The sequence below is a fragment of the Anser anser genome (genome assembly GCF_964211835.1).
Source record: "Anser anser genome assembly, chromosome: 2".
In the NCBI taxonomy this organism is placed as follows: Eukaryota; Metazoa; Chordata; class Aves; order Anseriformes; family Anatidae; genus Anser; species Anser anser.
Genome location: NC_139721.1, coordinates 18,903,731 through 18,927,763, shown reverse-complemented (window position 1 = coordinate 18,927,763; position 24,033 = coordinate 18,903,731). Strand labels below are relative to the sequence as shown.

Sequence of the window (24,033 nt, the reverse complement as noted above, 5' to 3'; positions counted from 1 at the left end):
TTCATTCCCTTCAGTCCATGATCCTTGATGTTATTCCATCCAAGATGCAGGACTTCACACTTTGCCTTGCTGAACTTCAGCGTGGCCACAACATTCTGGTATATGCAAGATGAGCATGTTACAATAGACGAGCAGGAAGAGTAGAAACACTTCAAGCTGGAACTCCTACCAAATAACTTCTAAAAATTTTGATCAGGCCATAAAGGTAGAAAGGTCTTCCTTCTCTTTACATGAAAAATTCTAAAAATCAGCTTTTGCCAGCTCTGGCATCATACTAGCTGTCCAGTAAGTCTTAATGTAGCCAAAAATACAAAATATTCTAGCCGGGAAAGTATTATAGGAGGAAGGTTGGGAAGTTGGAATAACTTGCTACATGTAAATAGGTTCCAGAACTTTACGAAAAGAGCGAAGAAAGTATACGATTGGGAGTAAGGTGAAAGGGAGTCAGTTTTTCCTTCAACCCTAAAAGCTGAAGTGTGTGCGCAGCCAGTATCTCTTCCTTTCTGATATTTGCGTTGACTTCACTGATCAGTCGCTACAGTTCACAAATCCCTAAAAAGGGACCTGGACTTTCTGGCTTGAGGTGCTATGCAGTATTCTGCAGAACAAAGGTTCCAAGGAAATCCACTTAAGTGTGATCCAAAATGCTCCAGAATATCATACTAAAAAGCCCCTTTACAACATAATTAAGTACAAAACTAATCAGATTACAGATGACACAGACTGTTAAAAGCAGCCAATTTTATTCAAATAATTTTTAAGAGAATACACAATTAGCTTTTCTCAAAAAGGTTACATATTTCATATTTATCATATGCTTTTTAGTCAAATGAAAACTGATTTCTTCCCCTCTGCAGAATTATCTCAGTAGAAGCCAGAGTCTTGAGTAGCCCAGTTAGGTGCCTAGAATAAAACAAGGATCAGTAGGAGAGAACTTACTATCCCTATCAGTAAGTTACTAAAATTTATGAGAAACGATTTAAAATTCTTCTAGGACTGATATAGGACAGAAGTGGACATTATTAATTAGCAAAGGAACTCCTCAAGTTTCAAACTAGTGTTGATATAGCAGAAGTATGCAACATAATTAAGTCATACAGCCAGTCTCCCAACCTAGTAGCTTCAGAAAATGAAGTTCTAGAGCATTCCAAAATAAAAATATAAAAAATTGGTAGCTATATTCACTAAAAAGTAAATTCACATAAATTTTACAAAACTTCTAATAGACTGATATACCATTGCTTGTTCAACTTACCTTAACACATTCATCAAGTAGTAAGGAACCCCAATAAAGTTTAAGTTACTAGTGTTTTTTTTTTTGAAAAATTTCTCACCAGATCCTTAGTGGACCTCAGTCATCCATGCTACACTACTCTTTTTCTTTGCAAAATTTCCCATTTTGTAAGATGGACAAAGGCAAAAAACCAGATGATTTTGCCAACTTTATTTTCACTAGTGGCCAACCTCATATTCTCTAGCCCTCAATGATATAGGTCAAAACATCAGGGTTTTGCACAATTCCACATCCCAGTCTTAAGCATTGTTAATTCTTCTCCCAGTAGTACTTACCTAAAAATACTTTGATTACAAATGACACCGCAGAAGGAATATTTGCACAAAACCCAGTAATGTCAAAGAACACTGAAGTGTGAGGGAGAGGGCCATTTATCTCGGTGTTCAACATTCAGAATGGTTCAAGTACAATCCACTTGGAAAAATAATGCAACTACTTTCATACATGTTCCCCTTCAGTAACAGCCTTTTAAGGTAGCAAAGGAGACCATTGCAAGGAAGTATAAAGTCAAATGATGACAAACAACTAATCTGGCATTCCTTTTTTCTTCTTGTTTTGTAATGTGAAGAGAGGCAAGAAGAAAACAACAATCACTATCTAATGCTCACTATAAGAAATAAATATCTTCATATTTAGCTTCTGGAGCCAGAACTAGAATTAGGTACTTCTGGTGAACTTGAACTAAAGAAAATTTTAGAATTATACTTTAATGTTACTCACAAAAAAGATAGCAGGAATTCAGAAAAATACAACTTATACCAACCTCAGATCTACCACTCTGATTCAATTTCTTCTCAATGTTCATAGCCAACATTTGACTACGAAAAGACAGGCTTTTGGTTTTTTCAATCACTTGTTGATAAGGTGACACTGCGTTGTTGCCCATAACTACATGGCCCTAGAACACAAGATACAGGAAATTTAACAGCCGCTCAGAATGCACAAGCCTTTAATTTAATGCTCTGCTTTCAAAGCTTTCACAAGTCATCTCTCACACTAAATCAAAACACAGTAAGTGAAGTCCACTACATTTTATGGACAAAGAAAAAAAGAACTTGTTGCTTCTAAATAAAGAGAAATAAATTTGATGAAAATTCAACAGACTCACATACCAGCTTTGAATCCAATTTGGCATCTAATCTTGCATTTCGGATTAGATTAACAATCCATCTTTCTGCTTCCTCAGGAGTCATGTTTAGTTTATCTGCCAACATACTAAGAGATAACAGACTTATCAGAAACTGAAATACAATCCCTCTCATGTTGGTAAATATACTCCAGGCCTACAGAATATGCACTAAAGCAACACCAAATTTAGCAGAGCACAAAGCTTGTCTTCAGCAGATATCACTACTTGGGAAGCATACTTTCCTTTGATTGAAATAACCCTAAAGCTTACATACATACACCCTTTCACATTTTCCCCTTCCTCCCCTTTTATTTTTCCCTTTCATAAAAAGATTTATAAAATTCCTATCACTGCTTGGGACATTCTGAATAAGGAAATTAACTTTTTGAAGTATACACCTACTTGCTATGAACCTGTTATTTTGCACTTAAATCTTGGCCTGTATAGTGTTATATAATATGTTCCTATTAAACCTTGCCCACATGAAACAGCAACCATCACCATAAAGCAAAAAAAATGAATTGCTTATAGTCCTATTTAAACACAGACAGTAGTCAAGAAAGTTTAGAGCAATTACTCCAGGAAAGTGTTTGACAACTCCATTAGCACCTCCGAAGTTCCAGGAACAAATGCCATGAGACTACACAGCTTGGTATAGAAGATGTGACAAATACATTATGCAGCCAAAGATGGTACAAAACACTCAAACTTCTCGCAGTTTCAAAGAGGAATGAGGAAGGAGGGGAAAACTGAAAGGAAAGTGTTTTATGAAGCAGGCACTCTTGTCCAGGAATAATTCCCTCTGATGGTGTTTCCTGTGGCTTTCCAGCCAACTCCTCTAGTTTCCTACTGGCATTTGGCTCCTGCAGGTTATTTGTAATGCTCATTCTTCCATCAGCTTTCAGACTGACGTGACAAACATGAGGTAAGGGCTGCAGACATCACCAAAAACCCAGCTGGCTATGCTGGAGTTGCACAAGAGGTCAATTTCTCACCAGTTCACAGGATCTTGCTTACATATTTTTCTGTACCTGAAAGTCATTTTTATTTTGATACTAATTACTGACAAGTTAATACTTGATAATCTACCAATTATTAACTAGTCTACCTAGCTAGGCTAGGTACAGAGTCTTCTTTATACAATCTTCTCTCCTACACGCTCTTGATGTCTCATCCTTCTTCCAGCTATAAAGATAAACTCAATTCTCCCCACCACCACCACTGATGACTGTGAAGTGGAATAAACAAAAAAAATCCAGTAATTTATATACTGAACTCACTTCAGAGAAATGACAACAAACAGACAAGGTACATGGAGCTTGACAAAGAAAGTGAAAGTTAAGACCCAACCACAGTTGCTCCTATTCCATCAGAACTTTAATCAGCAGTTCACTTTAAGGTTGTAGAGACTTAAGACAGACAAAGCAAGAGAATAGAAAATATCAGATGTAAACATTATGGAATTATCAGTATCTTGACAGTATGAAATAGATATTTAAATAGGAAGAAGCTACAAATTGCTTTATCATCTCTGAATCGATGATGCTAAACACTATGAAAATTCCAAATTGAAAGAACATGGGGTAGGAGGGGAGTTCTCGTATTTCTCTTTTGGAGGTATCAGTTGGATTCTGATAAAGTAACAACTCCTCCAGATGACCCCAAAGTTGGCTTTTGCCACTACTTTGTGGATTAAGTTATCTACCTTGTGATTTAAATATTGACTCTCTATCCTTGGAGGCAATCAACAATCAGCTAGGTAAGGCTTTGAGTAGCACAATGTGACACTGAGGTAGCCCCTGCTCAGAGTTGTAATTGGGTGCACAGGATTGAACCAGATGGCTTCCAGAAGTTCTTTCCAACCCTCAGCACCTAGATTTTGGTTTTTCCTTATCTTACAGTCCCACTGTACTTCAGGAACTGAGGGGAGCACACAGACTTTGAGGGAAGAGTTATTCCAAACTAGAAAATATTGTGTCTTACATCATTTAATAGATAATTGTACCTTTTCCTATTATCAAGAGCCAGTGAAGATGCACTTCATCAACTGGATAAACTACAAGCATCTACATTAGCATTTAAGTTTGGACAAGAAATTCAAATCTCTCAATCAAGCTGACTTACCATACACTGAACTTGTGTCCCAGTGCAATGAAAACTATGATCAAAAACAGCCTGAAAACTAGATTCTTATGATTAGACAGTAAACTAGAAGACACTTAAGTATAGAGTGCTCTAACTACTAACAGGGGGTCAAATCTATATTTAGTCAAATCAGAACATGGAGGAGTGTGGATGCCAGGATCCGCAGCAACAACTTTCTCTGTAGATCCACTCCTCTCACACCCCCTAGGAAGTTTTCCAACCCTGACGACAGCTTTTGAGAAGGAATACATTCTCTACACCTACATACTATCACTCTCAAACAGGGGATAAGCGCTATAAATTGCTTTATTCATGTCTATAATTTAGTAGCTCTGCTTCTTCAGAGGTAGGCTCCTCTGTTAGCTAAAAAGTTATACGGCACACATGACAGAAGTCACACCTCTGTACAGCTTCTGGACAGGTTTTTTCTTCTTGCATATGCATTTAGAAAATTTCCATATTACAGAATGAAAGTGACAGATGGCAAAGAGGGATATAAAAACAATTCTCAGTTTAACTTTGAAATGTACATGGATTTAATTTTAATATAAAATAGCTGAAGTTACCAAGTAACAAAACTTTTAGTGAAATATATACACATACACACCAGTATTAAGAAAAGATCTACAATTTTATCAAACTTCTAAAGCAAAAGATGATCTAATTTCAGCATTTGCAGTTATTGGCTTCCACCTTAAAGTCCCCTTGCAGACACTAAGTACTTCCCTGGTAAAGCAACACAGCCAAAAAGCATTCGATCTTTCCAAACTGATTACACTGAATACTCATCCTGATTATAATTATGTTCCAACAGTATTCTCCTATTGCACTGTTGATATATGTATCTAATACTCCTATCTCCCAATTCAGGTTACAGGTGGTTTCAAAATTTGTTTCAGAAAGAGTTTTCTTGATTATTTCCATCCCTCTGTTTGCTAAGGAAAGTTTACCAAATTCCACACATCTTCATATATAAACAAATCTATTGTGTACTGTGCACAGAAGGAAAAGAGAAGAGCTCTTCAACTAAATATAGGCATATCTAACCACACTAACCAAATCGTATTCTGAACTCATTTAATCTATTATTCCCCATTAAACATTACAAATAGTGAACTATTGTAGGATGATATAGCATATATAAATTTAAAATTACAATTGATAAGTGAACTGTGTCCTTCAGAAAAACATCAGCTGCCTAACAGATGTAAGTAGTTAAAAAATTAAACTATCCCTTTATTTTCTATTTAACATAAGGAATAGAAGTTCTCATAATCATTTTCAAATTTGTTCTGAATGCTTAAACAGTACTTATCAACAAGCACTGTGGTACAGCCAACTAGTTATCAACTCCAGGAATAGCAGTGGAAGTCACTTGTGGACTGAGAAATACAAGAACTATGCCTTAAACTTCAGAACATTTTGACTGGACAATTCCTTCAAAACAAGGCCAGAATGCACTAAGGAATACTTATGCACCACACTTAAGCCTAAATTTAATGATTGTTACAGCTTGCGCAGAAATGTACCCATCATTTAAAGCACTATGACCTAGTGAAAAATCTTATTACTGATGATTGATTCCACATGCAATTACCTGAAGCAGTATATGCTAGGAATATCCATGTCCAACTCAACTCAGTTTACCCCTTGCCTCAGAACATACCATAATGCTTATAAAGACACTGCTACATACATTTACGACCACACAGAACAAGTACAGCAAGCCACAATATTTTCAGTCATACTGGAAACTAAAATATCATATACAGCACAAAGCAGTATGAACCATGAAACAAGTAGCAAATACGAAATAAAGGACAACCACCTACCACAGACCTTGATTTGTTAAATAAAGTTTGCTACTTTTGCCTAACGAATCATTTGTTGTCCTGTCTATCAGTATCTTCCAGAGACTTCAAGCATACTTAAAATGCATCTTCCAGGCTCCCTACTCATATAGCTTCTATAATCCAACAAATTTCTCAAAGATATTTAGTCTTCAGTTAAAGAAAGCTTAAACATCTTTATAAAAACTTGTGCCTTCAAAACATAAAAGGATTTTTTACAGCAAAACAGCAAGATGCTATGTAGCTTTATATTCCTTAAAAACTCATCCTTAAGAGAACTTCACTTAATATTTTTTTTCTAAATACTTAACCAAAATCGTTTTATCCCCAAATGTGCAGTACTTTACTTAAGGTGATTTTTAGGTAAAAATATTAGCCTACTCACAAAAGTGAAAGTATAGAAAAATTTTGTTCATCACATTTAGTTCAGATTACAAATGAGTATGCTTAAAACATACCACAGCTAATGAAGATTCCCTCCAAAATCCGTTGTCTTCTACCAACTTCAGTATTGAACTTGTTAATGACTATTTTCAGCTGATGTAAATAAAAAACCCTATTATTTTACAGATGCATTTGAAGATAACTGTCACACTGAACAGGAAGTAATAGTTTCTTTCGCCTTTCTCCTATTATAAGTATTCATGCAAAAAAGTAATCCTTTCAATAAGCTTCCAAAACTCTTAAGACAATTTTCTGTCAAATCTTTTTGTTTTGAAATCAAATAGCATTAAAAAGCATCTTCAGAGGGCCAGAGACTCACATTTGCTCTGGATGCAAAGCTGTTAACAAGATTCCACTGAATTTGATCAATTTACCAGCTTCAGTACCTGCTGTCCCAGATCTCTGCAATGTTCTCTAGAGACTTAAGTAATGTGGAACTACGGGGAACAGGAGTATAGCATAACTGAAATACATCACTTAGTTTATGCTGTTTGTCAAACTCATCTGCAACTGATTTTTCTGAACTGCAGTATTAAAAAGTTACCTTACCCAATGCTGATACATTGATGGATGCGACAGAAAGTCTCAAATATAAAGAGACGGGCATTCTCAATGAAGTCTTCAAGACATGCCACTAAGAAGAAATCATTCACAAGCACCTGCAAGTGTAAGGAGAAAGGCAGCACTTAAAACAAACCTGGAAAGAGCAGATATGTACATACCTTCAGTAAGTATGATCAAGGAGCAGCAGTCCATCTAAAAAGTACTGCACTCATTCTCTCATTGGGCACTTATCAGCATTCTCCTCAGCATACAAACCAGCTTAATAGATGCATTTGCACTACTGAGTAAGTTTAGACTACAGGACCATCAGCCCTATGAAGCTAACAGAATAACTAACCAGATTTACCCAATTAGGTGACCAATACCAATGAAAAGAGCCAAAACAGAAGCTGTAAGAACTGGCACTAGCTTTCAGCTATAAGAAGTATTAACCGTTACACTAGTCAGCCCAAGTGCTAGGTAACTTATGTCTATTTATTTCAAGAATATGCACTCGGCTATCCTTGTTATTTCATGTTGTTTTTCAACATCACAATTCAAGGGTGCAACATCTTTCAGAACAAGAGGTAAATACAAGCTTTTCTTCAGACACTTCTCAAACAAATGGAAGAGCTGAAGCTCAGACAGATTAATGATCACTTATTCCCTTTTTGCTCTAGGATCTGATTAAATATAATTTTAAAGCTATACTCACAGTAAGTTTTGTTTAAGTGTTACACAATGAGTTGATCAAAAAACATGAATTAACGCTTATCAGAAGACATCTGCAATGAAATCAAATACCACTTCAAACAAATTAGCTGACCATTGCTGATTTTAGAGATCCATACTTAAAAAGGAAAAAAAGAAGCGTTCTAAAGCTTACTGTTTCACACTCTCTCAGCTTCTTCTGTGCACCATCAAAATCAAAATTAACATACAGGCATTCCACAAATTCTGTGATGGGGTCCCTGTACGTGTAGGACTCCTGTCAAAAATAAGTAAAATCAGGCAATAATATTGGAAACCAAGGCCACAAGATCACAAAATTTAATACTTGAAAAAAGTCTATACAGTATCATAAGAGCCACAAACACCTATTTTTAATAGTCTCATGAAATAATCAGGAGTGCAGTTCACTTTCAGCATGGCAATCTTCAGGTTAGAGAAGTGTTACTGAATAGAACTGATTGTGTGTCAAACGTGCTATTTTCTTAAAATGTTAGAACACATTCTTCCTCAATTTGGATTAGTTTTTGTAAATGGAATAGTCAATGCTTTCAACTGAATCAGCACTCAATATACATAAACAAGTCATGACAAATAATGCTACTTCCCTTATACAAAAATACTTAACTTTGACATTACAGAAAATACTCTAATTAAAAGGCAAGAACAACAACAGATTTATATACATCTGTGTAAATTAATACATAATACAATTGGTATGTTCCTAATGTATATTTTAGGATAGTTTAATTCAATAGCTGTCATTATCAGCTTCAGCATCCAAAGAGCAGATGAAGGAAAATTACTAAGAAGGCTCTTTTTGTCAAAATCATTTTTCAGTCTCATTTCCTTGGAATCTCATTATTTATGTTTAACATTCAGTTTTATGGGCCATTTTACACATCAAAATTGCACTTACTAACCAAGAAATTAACACTCATGTGAAACAGCCCTGGATAACATTTTCAGTGTAATAGAGATGAGCATAGAACTGCTCACCTATTAGTTCAATACTTGCAGAACATTAATCTGTTAGTGTTTAGAGAATAGACTGACTTGCCTCTTATTACTAGTCTACCATGCAACACTGCACAATTGCTATTTATCCTGTGTGAAACACTTCCAAATATATATATATATAAAGCCTCTACCATGCAACAATGATATAATGAACCATACAGAGGAGAAGAGTACTAAGAAAAACCTTTTAATGGGCATTTCAAAACCAACAGAATTGTTAGTTTCAAAAGGAATATGCTACTGATCCTTTTTTATATTGAATGTGTAAAATAAAATGAAAGCAAAAAATGCTGTAGAAATGTTAGTTTTTTTCAAATACTAGAAATGTGTATTACAATTCAATCCTAAAAAGGTTTTTCCTCAAGATAGGTCTTGACACTTGAACTTCTTTACAGTTGCTTATGCTACTTCTGCTGTGAAGACTAACACTTAGAAAGATTGAGATGCTTAAAACTTGAGTTTTGCATTGATTGTACTCAGCACAGGTAGTTGTATCGCTGCTTAAAGTGGACAAGATTGCTAACCTTTAATAAATGCACCATCACATATATACCATAGTTTATTATTCACTATGTATGGTATTATTCCATGTTTAAAGGCTGATGGCTTTTATAACAAGTCGCATACCAATTTCAGATAAGAATCTTTGCGATCAAGCACTTAACTGCTATTATCAAGCACCTTGATTCTTTTATAACTCCTATCAATGGCTACATCCTCTCATAACTGAGAAAAACATTTAAGATATGCACATGAATTTGAACATAAAACAGGGTACACTGCTCAGTTGTCCTGAAATGCAAGCAAGATTTTACTTGTATAACAATTCCTTGTAGGGATGGCTGAAAAAGAATCAGATCCAGAATAATTCCAAGGATCTTGCTGAAATTTTCTGCACTTGATCATACAGGAAAAAAAGCAAAATCAACAGCACATTGTACTTCACTCATTGTTCTGTCCCTCCAGCAAACAATATATATTTACTTCACAATGAATAATGAATTCAGTGAGAGAGGTAGGAATGAAATATATAAGAAGTCCCAGAACAGGCACATTAGATTAAAGTTCTACAGTCTCAGTAAAAAAAAAACCAGGAAACATCAGATTTCAGTCCTTACCTGTTGAATAACCTTGACTAGATCTTTCAGCACCTGTCTACGTTTTCGAACATCCTTATTTGTTATGACTGCAGTAGTGAGGTATCGGAGGATATGTGGGCACATTGTCTGAATTGCATTGAGATACCTGAAAAGTGCAGATAGAGCTCAGAAAATGTACTTTCGCATCAAAACAATAGTTATAATAGCTCATCTTTTATGCAATACCATAGTACATTTATTCAAATACAGAAAAATTATTTATATTTGTTAATAATGACCTCTGGTGAGGAAGGAGAAAAGGCAGCAGTGCACTAGGAGAGAAGGGACTTTGCACTGCAGAAGAACAGTCCGTATAATACTCAATTAATTTCTGGTGTTAAGCTGTTCCAGATGTCATAGTTCTACATCTCAATTCGCATTTTTATTCTTCTCAGGTTTTCTTCAGAAATTCTTCTCAAATTGATCTTGTAAAATCAAACCAGATTTTACAAGATCAAACCAGGAACCTTCCCCACCACCCTAAAAGATGTTGTAGGAGTCAATACATAAACAGTTATTCCATACACTTCAACATGGGAAAAAAGGGCCAGTTCTTCCTGTTTTACCATCTGCCTCCTTGAAGGGGAAGTATAGCCACAAAGAAAAGCAAAGTATAAACAAAAATTCGGAAAATGAAGTGCTAGTATCACTGGAACTCCTGAAACAGTGGACCAAAAACACTGAACAAGCTTGCATATTTATCTTCTGTCTTCACTAACCCAAGAAAAAAATAGAGCAAAAAGCAACTTACTGTGGTTGATAGAGAAAGAGATCGATGATATTGTCCCTCCCTTTAGGATGATTAAAAAACACAAACAGAGACCAGTGGATGAGCCATGTTCTTTGCTGAAGGGACTGCAGTGGAGAGCTTACTGACTAAAAGAAAACACTAGGTTAAACCAAAGTAACAAAACAAGACATACAGAGCTCACATGAATACCAATACACGGAAAATATATGGAAATGTGTAACTGTAACTAATGTTCCACTGACTCCTTTTAGTTATCATTCTAAGGCAGAGTTTAACCTCCAGCTTTTTAACTTATCTGGAAAATACAGATGTGCTGAAAGCTATGACCAAGATAACATTTTTTCCAGCATTACATTCCGAATTGTTTGCCAAAATTCATATTCTGTTACCACAAGAGCATAGACTTCAGTTCTCAAAAGATCACCATACTAACACAGTAATTACTTCCCTTTTTAATCCTGAATTTCAGTTCTTGTGTCTTCACATACGATCTGATGAACTACTTGGCTTCTCCAGCTTTTCAGTTTCTCTTCTAAGCATCGTAAGAATATTTTTGCTGTACGCTCTCAGACAATGATGAAATGCCACAAACATTTCCAATGACAAAATACAAACCTAACTATCTTCATTTAAACTAATTGATACAGCACAAATAGGGCTTCAGTTCTAAGCTTACCTGGATTCGCTCCAAATTTAACAGCGCTTCAAAGAGGTTGCAAAGCAACATATTGAAAACTAATGTATACAGCAAGTAATAATCACTCACAGGATCAGGACAACTATTATGATTCTACCCTCCCAAAAAACATGTAGTCTCATGACTAAACCAAATTTAATAGTCTATTATAAGCACATAGGTTCATAGAGATTAGATAGAGATTAGAAAATTTGACAAGAAAAATTAACATTTATTATCTGCCATGTAAGATAAAGAACAATGGGGGGTAGAGGGGAGGGAAGTATTTCAGATACAGACCCTGAAGCTTTACAAATAAGTAGTTAGGACTAAGACAGAGATCCTTAATCACTTGAGGTGCTTTGAATAAGTACTGCAGCCCCATTCTTTCCCTTCATGTTTCTGGTAGTCATCTGAATTCACATGTAGCTGCTAAGGAAACTGAATTGACTGAAACTTGTTTCCACTAACAAACTTTCTTGCATTTTCTGTTAAAAGTGTTTTCATGCAACAAGAATATAGTTCAGATACACGCATTTAATTCTTCACAGAAAAGGAAAAGTACAACTATCTGAAATTTAAGTAGCAAACAGTTTCTCAGAATGCTACCTTGCTTTCAAACTCATCTTTGAGCCAGGTGGGTATTTTTTTTTTGTTTGTTTTGGAAATACCTTAAAAGTTCCCAGCTTCATTTCTAAAATGAAAAGCAAATCATTTGAAAAAAGAAAGCCTGGATAGCTCTTCAACTTTTCTTCTTGAGCATCCTTCTACTCTCCTGTCAACATTTAACAAATACACATCTCTAGCAAAAGCATGATAAACTGCTCTTAATGACCTATGAAGTAATTATTAGCAAAACTTGAACAACAACTCCTCACCTTACTAACATGACCAAGATTTTACTTACATTATTATCTATTGTCTCCTTCAGTCTTGTGAGATCTTCCATGGCTGCATCCCAATTCTGCATCAGAATTTCAGATGCAAGTTTCCCCCACAGAGAACTCAGAGCATTTCTGTCTGTAGCTGGAACCTATTTCAACAACAGCAATAAAAGTCATCTTTTTTTAAAAAAAGATTTTAACTTCTAAAGAGAGAAGACATTTTCTGGTTATATTTTTAACTTACAGGATGTCAAACTCAGTCCTATCTTTCTGAATTATATGTACATACATACACACACTTTAAATACTTATGTTTTTAAAGCAATTTAGGTTCAGAAGGTGAAAGAGCAGTGAAACTTCTAAAGTAGAAACTAGAAAATCCTGTAAGACAAAGTTCCTTGCTGCCCCAGTTTTAACTTACACAAAAGAAAAAAATTATATGGCTGATCAGGAGATGACACTAGCTCCAAATCTATGATACTATGTAAGAATGCTTCTCAGCTACTAGAACAAATGCCTCTTTCAAAGCAGATTCCCCAAAAACTTGGGACAGCAGATAACCACATCACCAAATCTAAGACTCAACAATTCTTTCTGCTAACACTGTAGAGAAAAAATACTTCTTACAAAAGTGTTCAGTAAAACTACAGCTTTGCAGTAGTGAGTCCATTTCCTACAAGAATAGTTCTAAGGTCAAGCTGTTAGTTTGATAAAGGAATGAGTTACACTAGATCATTCAGTGTTAAATCTTATTCTCAAATTAGTTACCAGATTTCTTTCACAGGTTATGGTTCATCAAAAAGATAAAATCTCCCAGAGTTAGTAGCAAGTCCTACACCAAGCTATTACCAGCACCAAAACAATATTTCATGTTTTTAAATTCACTGACCTAGGAATATAATGTTAAGCCCAGAGTTACAGTGCAATTAAGGACAGCTGCCCACAAACCTATACAAGTTAGGTATTTCCTCTCTCAGAACATTAAACTCTCAGTACGGAAAAGTAATACAGAAGAATTCCACCTTATCAACATTTGACTACAAATTCAACTCATTCTTACTCTCAACCCTATTTTCATTAAGGATCCATTTCACAGAGTTGCTTTTTGAACTACAGTCAACTACAAAAATTGTTGCTATCTAACCTAGCAGCATTTCAGAAAGTTTAGGGCCTTTTTAGATGGGACTAGAAAGCAGATAGCAAGAATTGAACTTGAAGACAACTGACTTCAGTCAAGTCAATCACTACATACTGTTTTCAGCAGTCATTTCGCATATCCTTGAGTGATGCATGGTTTAAAGTCTATCTTCCGGAAAACCAAGGTGACAATTTAGTGAACCACCTTGACTAAAAGTATCCACAAGTACTGTGCTGGTTCCAAATCATGTAATTAGTTAGCTATTCACATTAACTGCCTTCAGACACTGCAACTGTTCTAGCTATAGTTACTTTAAAATTCCATTTATTAATAAAATGGCACACTCAGTGTACAACAATAAATTGACTGTATCGAGATTCTCACAAGACACTTGTCTCTCTCAAAATTCATTCCCACAATTAACAAATGACATGAATTACAATAACATGAGAAGAGTTGCTTAAGGGACGATAGATCTGGTTCTAAAAATCTCATTTACTGCTTACACTTCCTAGGTATGTGACTTATTCTTAAATCTGTCATAAAAATCACAAAAAGACAGTTTAAGAGTCCAGATAAGTTGGCAGTTCACTATTTCCAGTGATTATCTTCAACCTACCTGCTAGCTTTTTACCACTTTTAGTGCCTGTGCACAAAAACAGCTATCCATTTTGCTGTTTAAGTTTTTCTCTAGGATACACTTACAGAGGGGAAACAAGAAACATGGAACAAGAAATAGCACAAAACTCAATCTTATCACAAGACCTACAAATGTAAAGAACAAATCTGAAGGTTAGCATGAAAAGAGTTTCTGGACAACAGTCACTAAGACTATTATGAGTCTGACAAGTCTTTTCAATTTTTCCTTGGTGCACAGTAACTGTCTCAAAAAAGCTCGCAAGTACTGTATTTTCACAATTAACACAGACTATAAAGGTCTAAATATTTCATTAAAAAACACATCTAAAACTTACCAGAACCCTGAAGAAGTATAGATATTCTGCAGCTCCAGAGTAATTGCCACATTCGTACTGGAATTTTGCATACCTGTAGAGCGTATCTAGGTACTCCTGCCTAAACTGAAAAGAAATACAAAAAAAGTGTTTTCTTCACTAGCAAAACAAAATGTTGTTAGAAATCCATTTCAATAGTAACCCTTAAAGGCCCTTTTTGAAAACTTGAATAACTTGTCAAAAATTATTTGAAAGATATTGTAGACTCCATAGACAATGCAAAAGCTACTCTTAATTTACACCACTGAATCAGTGATTAAATTAATACTGTGGAAAAAAGTTCTGCATTGCAAAGTAAAGCACAACTTAGTTACAAGGGCATAGCTAATATTAAGCTCCAGCTTTAGTTTTTGTTTGTATTATTGTATGAGCACAAAAGCATTCCAATAAAATGCTTCAGTACTAGGAATTCCGTCTATAAGCTACAGTCAAGTGAGACAGGCCAAAACGCCTGGTTTGAGCGTAATGGTTCAGAGCTATTGGCTGTGGGAGAGGTAGGATGGAAATGTTTAGACCTGAGTTCCAACAGATAGAGCAATTAAAACACTTACACCATGCTTCTCAGCTAAGTAGTCAAACAGCATTCGACCATCCCTATAATGAAAAGATAAAAACTGCTGTTTTCACAAAACATACTGATTGTCACCATGCAACACTACACAAACACAATCTTTAGCTGTTAGAAGTAAAGTATCCAAATAGTGCATGAATTTAGAATGATACTTCTCCAGCTGTTGTGCAATAGTAACTGCAGAAATAGCAAGCCAATTATTCCCTAAGTAAAATTAATGTAATTTAAAATAATGAATGCCACCTGCAACAACAGATAGAATCAAGAAAGGGTGGGAAATTGTTTTAGATTTGACAGCATCCCCAGTGTTCAATATGAAAATTAAATTCTAACAGCTCTTCTCACTCATGTTCTAATTCACAGCAATTACTCTACCCAAGAAGTTTGAATTTAATAGGAGATGAGAAAAAAATTGCAATGACTCAAACCACTAGAAAGGAAACTTATCACACTCAGCACTGGGACACAGTGGTTAGTAGGGATACCTCTATGACAGAAGTACCTGAAAAGTACACAACTAGAAATAATCATACTTAGTAGGTTGTAAATGTTTAATTTACACATGAACACATTTATGAAGCTTTTTGGATTCAATATACATAGTAAGAGACCAACCACCATTATCGTGATCAAAGAAAAGTTCAAGCCTCCAGCAGGCAAACACAAGATGACCTACCACCAGTGTCACACTACTGACCACAGGATTTTATACACCTGATGTATTTTTAAACAATAGCTGATTTTGTGAATGATTTTTTTTATCCAGGATTTGCAATAGTTTCTGATCAGCTCTTGGAGTGAAGTTCTACCATACCGGCTTTTTAATGAGATAAGAGTTCCATTCAAACTCATATGCAACCACCATCTGGCAACAAGCACGAACACTGAATTCATAAACACAGCTGAATTGGAAAACATTACTGAAAAGAATCTCAGTTTGGCACTTTGATTACAGGAACCACCTTTCTACAATACTGAAAGAACATTACTTACTTCCTATTCTAATGCCTCCCACTTCCTATACCCTTGACTACCCTCTACTTCTGAGAATTCAGATTTCATTCAATCATGTGGGATAGACACAAGGACTCAAATGTAATTCTCCAGAAAAATAACTTAGTGTTTAATGAACTCTGTTCAACTGCATCCTATTTTAGGAAACTTGCATGTTAGCTGTTCTTCATGAGACTGACTGCATTTTTGCTATTCGGTAATTCAAAGAGAACGATGGCAAACAAGTTGAATTTCATATATTACATAAGTAAATCTATATGAAAATCCATTTCCATACTCTAACATACCCAAGATGTAAGCACCAAGCTACAAATTACTCTGCAGACAAAGATACAGTGAAAACCACACAGGAGGCGACTTCCACAGTCATTCTGAAATCAACTGACCACGAAGCTGTAAGACTGTAACTACAACTTAGTATCTGAGTCAAGATCATACAGGGAAATGGCACACTGCCAAGGCAGCCAACAATGACAGACCCCAGTAATACCTGTCAAAGTTCTGAAAGGCTCATGGGTTTCTTCCAGTGGAAGATACTGCAAGGAGGAGGCATACTGACTATTTCTCTATAATTTTTAAAGCCTTATGGCCTTTCTCCAACAGCTGCATGGAAAAAAAAAGAAATATTTTGGCTTACTCTTGAAAGAGCTGCCAGTTGCAAAGTCTTTCACACATCTTCCACCATTTCCCAGATTTTGATGTTCTAAACAGCACTGTCATGGTTCAAAAACTGATCTAGAGCCCTAATGATACATAGCTCTAAGTTTGATACAGGTTACAAGTCACCAGCAGAAATTCAGAGGCCAAGGAAACAAAGATTGCTATCTACGTATCTAAAGACCACTACTCCATTCTAGGCTGATTTATACCTTTCAGCCCAATTCACCCTGTTACTGTAGGATAACAACAATCCTAATCAGGATTCCCATTGAGCCAATAACCTAAACCACTATTTCTGAGTGGCAAAGTTTTCAGAAATTTCAAAAATAAAAAAAATGCACCGGTCCTGAAATAAAATTTGCTGCACATGAGGAGTAGGGACAGCATTTCTTAGCATCAGGCAAATTATTTTGTGTGGTTTTCTGATACTCTTGCTTCTAAACAGTGTCTACAACTTGAAATCAGTACTATCAACCAGCTCCCTCGGACCAAGGATCAAGTAACAGAATAAATTTCCCATGGGATGCTAGGTATTCGAATTGCAACAAGGTTTCTAGTCAAAAAAATTGACTTAACAGAACTGGCTAAAGGCAAAGCAAGGATTGAATGAAGTCCCTACATATAGACCAGAAGTTCACTTTCAGATTTGAAAAGTTGTGATACCATCCAGTACCTTGTTTAGGATTAATATAGTCTCCATCAACAACTACAAGACAGTTAATTGCAACTGGACTTTTTATTTTCAAAGTTGTATTTCCAAATGCTCTTGAATGGCTCCCTTCTTCCCATAACCACTCAAACCATAGGCAAACATAATTCCTTCTCTTATTAGAATGGACTTATATGCATATCCATGCAGAAATCAGATATAAAGGTACTTTATTTACCCTGACAATGCTTTTTACAGGGGAAGCTTAAGTACTTTCTGAACAGAAAACAAAACCTTTTTCTGATTCACTGGAAAGCTAACTAATTTCAATATTCCTATTCCTTACATAGAGGTACACTATTTGAAATCTTAAAGCAAGTAAGGCTGAATAAGGGATCTAATTAGTTTTTTTACCAAAAGACACTTTCACAATAGTAATAACAATGTTGCTAACATAAAGACATCAAGCAGTAACTTACACCCACCCCCCTCTGTTGAAGTCACACTGTTACTTCCTCAACCACTACAGCTAAATCCTTTTAACTCAGGCTTAATCATAAGAAAACTGTCTAAACACTGCATCTAAGAACTGACAGACTCATTCTACTTGAATTACTTCAATTCAAGCGAAAATTGGACACGTCTGCAAAAAGATGATTACTAGCACTATCTCACATCGACAACATGGTCAGTCCATGGTGGGAAGCAGATGGTGGAAGGACATTATATGCCCGAAAGAAATAATTGCTATGAGGCTGAAAGGATGTTTATCCACCAGGCTTCCCAGAATATGACAGACAACATTCAATAATCCTCTGTGAAAGATACAGGGAGAGAAGGTAGACATCTACAAAAGAGGAATCCAAGTTATTTCAATTTCCCGTCCCCAAAAAACAATGTACTGAATAACAGGAGTCACTTGTCTGCAGTTGATTTAGCTGAGCATTAAGAACAGAAATACTTGTCTACAACAGGTAAAAATCACCAAAGAGTAAATTGGGTATAGCAATTGTAATCAACTGTCCACACAACTTAAATACTGGTTAGAAATATAAAATGCCTTTCTTGCAGTTGCTACAGACAGCATTCCTATTATCAACACTTAAGAGGGACCAACAAGCCTTCCTGAGAAAGTTATGTTAAAAATTACCTAGTGGACTGCATTTGCCTCGTAGTCTCTGGATCCTCAAACATCTTGACAATAGGTTCAGTTTCAGCTTGAAGTTGTTTCAGCTGTGCAACAACAGTTGTTCTCTTCTCACGCAGAGCTAAACACAAGCAAATCCATGTAATGCTTTAATTTTTTGCAGAAAGCAAGCTGTAATTACATGGTGCTGACAGCACATGTAAACACGTTCTTCTAATCCCTACCTAGCTTGTCCTCTCAGTCAAGTCACAAAAACAGGGGTATCTAACAACTCATTACTTCCACACAAGAGGAAAGGAACCAAATGACAGAGGCTTTTTATTAAGTTAATGTCTCATCAAGCCATCTAAAGAGCAGCTAGCTCAAGCCAAGGCTGTATTAGGCAAGGTATCTCCAGGCTTCCACTGTGGAAGAAAAGCTTTAAGTAACTTCATATATTCCAAAACAAACTTGGAAAAAGTAAACAGTGCTATTACACCGATCAGATTAATTTTCCTCTAACTGACCAGGTTCTAAAAGCACACTTTTAGAATATTTAGCTGAAAATTCACAAAAAAAGACTTCAAAGCAATTCAATCTGTGAGACTACAATCTGAAATGTTATTCATGTTTATTCAGAATATTAACCCTTTTATGTTTCTGTTTTATGAAAAATTGGTAAGAAACAGAACAGCTTCAGGATAATGGTTTTACAGACTTATAAGCTTTTCCACCCAGTGCTACCATGTGCAACAAAAATCAATACCTAAATTGCAGCCCTTGTGCTTTAAGAATACATAAAACACAGCTGCTTGAGACTAGCAATATGAACAAAAAATATGGGATCAGAGAACCCAAGAACAAATACCAGGAGAGCACAGAATCCAGGAAGACATGACAGAGGGCCACACACCAGGGCATTCAACACTACAGTGAGCCCATTAGACTTGAGTTTGTGATTTCGTTGGCAGAAGAGATCCAAAGGGGAAAACACCATAATAGTGACCCAACCTAGATCTACAAACGACTTGCCTGACAGGAAGTACTCCAATAAGGAGCAACTATCTCCAACTTCAGATGAATCTTGAAGTTATAACAGAAGGGGAAACAGATGTAAGAAACTATTGGTAAGTTATTAGGAGTACAGGATTTTTTTATTCTATGACATCTTCTGGCTATGGAATTGTGAGATGATCACAGAAGACAAGGCAAAAGGAACTATAAATAGTGCACAGACATTTCTAAATATAATAGTTTACTAAGTATAATAGTTTAAGTGAACTTAGCTTTGACAACTTAAACCAGTAAGACCTTAACAAAAAGTTAGTATAAAATTTAATGAAACCTGCAATTTTGCAAGCAAAAAGACCCTGTCTGTGCCTACATTTTGGTAGTATTCCTTCACGAAGGTGACGTACCAGAAAAATCTCACAGTAAGTTAAGACAAAAGAAATCTGAACAACTCTCAGGTGAAAGTACTACCTCTGTTAATTTAATGTTATACTGTTAAATGAAAGCCAAAGATCAAACAGTATGAAGTCATTGTATTAAAAAAAAGTTTCACACTGCCAAAATAACAACTTAAAAATTAAAGAATAGTTTATGAAGTACACAAAGCAAAACATTAGAAGGGTGGGAGCTGCTGGACTGTATGAAGGCAGAGCTTCCCCAGTGGCCAAGTTCATTCAACTTACACACAAGTGAGAGTTTTTAAATTTATGCAGTTTGGCAATCTGCTTAAATAACTGGCTGTAATCAGATTAAAAACATTGGACTAGTTATTTTGTGAAGGTGTAACAAGGATTGCTACTTCTTGTGCTAACATTTTACTATGCATTTACTATTGATATTGTAATATCCTTCCGTAGTTTAGAAAGTCTGGAGCAAGAAAAGAAAAAGAAAAACATGGACCTTTAAGATTTTTACAGCCCTGAGACTAACTTTTGCAACCAACAGCACCAAAAGTAACTTAAAGGTAAAGCTATCAATACAACTGTTTTTTAGATGAGAAGGTGAAAGCTTCTAGTTCTCCTGAATGGTATTATCAGTCCCATGCATCATTGCATATGCACCTGTAAACAGTATCTAATGCTGGCATATAAAGAGTTTGTCCAAAAAGTTGAATCCAACACCTACAACTCAGCTCTATGCATTCAAAAAGGTCTAAATGCAACTGTACAGTTCAAAGAGCAAGACCCAGAGGCAGAAGAACAGCTGGATCTTGCACCTGACTAAGCACAAGCACTGAGTCTTTCTCCTAAGCTGCACAGGCAAGGCAAACGGTAGTCCCTCTACAGTTCAGGAAAAGGTGATTAATTCCATAAAATTCAGTAAGATGTGGAAATGGGGAGAAAGCAAATATTCAGAGACTAAGGTCAGGAAGGAAAAAAGCACAAACAAAATAAATAAATGACAAAAGGAAAAAAGCCACAAAGGATAAAAGTTACATAAGGGAAGATATCCTATTTTTCTCCCCTCCCCAGGTGTTATGCAGGAAAGTAAAAGTTGAAAAGTTTCAAGAAAGCTTCCAAAATCACAGAGACAATAAGAGACTAATTTCAATATTCATCAATAATATTGATCAATGCTGATTTTCATATATCTTCAATTATTTCATTTGGAGTTTCTCCTTCTAAAGAAGCAGCAATTTATCCATTCACACAAGCAGGCAAAACATATATTTCCAAAAATGACTATTGCCTCAAGATCTGAAAATCAACTACTTATCAATGGAATTACTTATAAGGGAGATCTAGCCTTAATATACTGGACGCTTTAAAGAAAAAGTTATACTAACCCTGAAGCATTTTGCAATAATATGTAATTTGACAGATGAAAAATAGGTGCCACTTTCAGGCTATACCACTGAAGTGCTTGGAATAACCAAATTAGCACCGAAATGTGCCACATTCAAAGATGAGGTTCCTGACTGACCAACAAACCCCAATGTCCCAGGATTAGGGTACTCATTACAGTGTCGCACATCCTGTCCATAAGACCAAAACTAAACAGTTTTGTAGTCTGAGGGCAATATGCAAATTACTACCTGCTATTTATTATTTCAGATAGGTTGCAAAACAAATACATAAAATTTGTTTCAAAACTTTAACTGAGCAGCTTACCATGTGGAATTTCATCGGAATAAAGGTTTTTGTACACATCCATAGCAAAATCCACCATGTTGGTATCACTAAGGAGATCCAGCTTTCCTTGAAGCAGTTCTTTTTCATTGTATATCTGAAACAGGAATTATCAACAGATTTCTCTGAATACCACTGAATAGTTTCCAATTAATATTACACAGTTAACTTTATGGTAAAGTTTATTTTATGAATTTCATCCATTAAGTTGCTTTAAACATCAGATCTCCCACCTCTACAATGCATCACACAGCTCTGTCACTCGGTGTGATTACCATACAGGCTTCCTATTTCTAGTCCAAGCAAGATAATGCCAATTCCCTACTATCCATGAACACTTGAACTTAAGAAAAGTCACAAGACAAGTAACATTTTTAGGTGATTATTTCTAATGAAGGTAAATTAGTTACTTAGTAGGCCAAAGTAAGTAACAATTCACTTAGTGAAAGGGGGTGGGGTATAAAACAGGAAATTTGATTAAGATTTAAAAAGAGTTTTGAACCCAGAACTTAGAGATGCAACACAAAGGGGAAGTTCAGAGAATAGTTTCCACAAAATAGCATCCTGAACCATGCAGACTCATCAAATACTTTAAATTGGATCTCAGAAGAGACATTCAAGATCAAACTTAGCATGTAACCATAACACATCTTAATCTAAGACATTATTAAGTCTATAGCATAATAAGGAAATTTAGTTGAGCTTCTGTAATTAGTTCACTGTCTTTAAGCTTGTTTAATTATTTCTTAAAGGTCCTAATAATTTAGCCTTCAGTTGGAAACTGCAGCTAGATCATCAAGATGCAGGTGGGGGTATAAACTAGCACACACCTCAAAAATACATTTGCACGAAGGGTGCATTACAGTTCACCACATCACATGCAGGTCTCTCATATATAAAACCTGCAGAAGCTTAATTCAGCTCTGAACACTATGTTATTCAAGATAACACACAGCAAAAAAGTAACTGTTTAATTACCTTGAGCTGGTTTACAAATGCCAAAATACAACTAATGCACTCAAGATGAGTGACGTCAAACAAAATCCACACAGTAGATATGAAAGCTTGTTATGTCAAGCTGTTGCAACGTACACACACTTCACTGGCTTGTTTCTAACACAAAATTTCAACTTCAAAATTTAAAGTTCATGAAACGTGGCATGTTTTTAAATTTTAGAACAGACCAGCTGAGTACCTTAGATAATTTTCGTTGGCAAGAGCTGAGCCTCGAACACTTCTGACCTCACCGGGATTCCCCCAGTGACCTAGTTTGACATAAATATAACCAACCAACGGGGATTTGCGGCACACAAGACCTGCCCCTGCCCTACACACCAGAAGAAAACCAGCGAGGGCGGCTCGGAAGGCCAGCTGCGTCCTTACACCGCCCCCCCGAAGGGTGACAGCTCCGGGCCGACAGGAAAAGCCGCGGCAGCGAGGGTCCTCTCCTCCCCAAAACGGCGAAGCCAAGGAAGCCCCGAGCAGCTCCGAGCATCCCCCTGCCCCCTTCCACCCGCCTCCCCCCGGGGCGGCCCCTGCCCGCCGCTCCCCACATGGCGCCGCGCCCCCCCCTCGCAGGGACCCGGCCCCGGGCCCGAGCAAGGCGCCGACAGCCCCCCGGTGCCGGGCCCGGCCCCCCCCCCCACCCCGCCGGGCACGCACCTCCTTGACGGAGAGGAACTCGAGCAGCGGGAAGACGAGGTGCCGGTCCAAGAAGTGCGCGATGCGGGTGGTCAGGTCGTACTCCGCCATCTTGGCGCGGGAGGCGGGGAAAGGGAAGGGCCGCGGCTTTTACCGTGCTGAGCGCCTGCGCGCGCCCGGCGCATGCGCGGCATTGCCCGACCGGTGTGGCCGGGGCGCATGCGCGGAGGGGGGCTGGTTCTTGGGTCGTGGGTGTTGGGTGTCCGTAGGGTCATGGCTTGGAGGAGACCTCCAAAATCATCTGGTCCAACCATCCCCATACCACCAACGTCACCCACCAAACCATGTCCCTAAGCACCACATCCAGCCTTACCTTGAACACCCCCAGGGACGGTGACTCCACCACCTCCCTGGGCAACCCGTCCCAGTGCCTGACTGCTCTTTCTGAGAAGAAATGTCTCCTCATGTCCAACCTGA

The 24,033-nt window shown here is 36.8% G+C and overlaps 1 protein-coding gene across 2 annotated transcripts; it reads right to left on the bottom strand.

The window, feature by feature from the left end:
- Positions 1 to 726: 726 nt before the first annotated feature.
- On the bottom strand, positions 727 to 23,734 carry EIF3E (eukaryotic translation initiation factor 3 subunit E). Of its 2 annotated transcripts, XM_083824758.1 has the most exons (14): positions 23,578 to 23,734; positions 21,898 to 22,012; positions 19,808 to 19,858; positions 18,800 to 18,917; positions 15,307 to 15,349; positions 14,717 to 14,821; positions 12,628 to 12,753; positions 11,045 to 11,169; positions 10,273 to 10,399; positions 8,292 to 8,393; positions 7,412 to 7,521; positions 2,407 to 2,509; positions 2,058 to 2,192; positions 727 to 903 (listed from the first exon to the last, which is right to left on the bottom strand). In XM_083824758.1, exons 1-14 carry the CDS (start codon positions 23,665 to 23,667, stop codon positions 865 to 867), a joined length of 1,389 nt encoding a protein of 462 aa, XP_083680884.1. In that variant the 5' UTR covers positions 23,668 to 23,734; the 3' UTR covers positions 727 to 864. The 2 variants fall into 2 exon arrangements, with proteins under 2 accessions (XP_083680884.1, XP_083680885.1); XM_083824759.1 differs by lacking the exon at positions 19,808 to 19,858.
- Between the last annotated feature and the right edge of the window lie 299 nt (positions 23,735 to 24,033).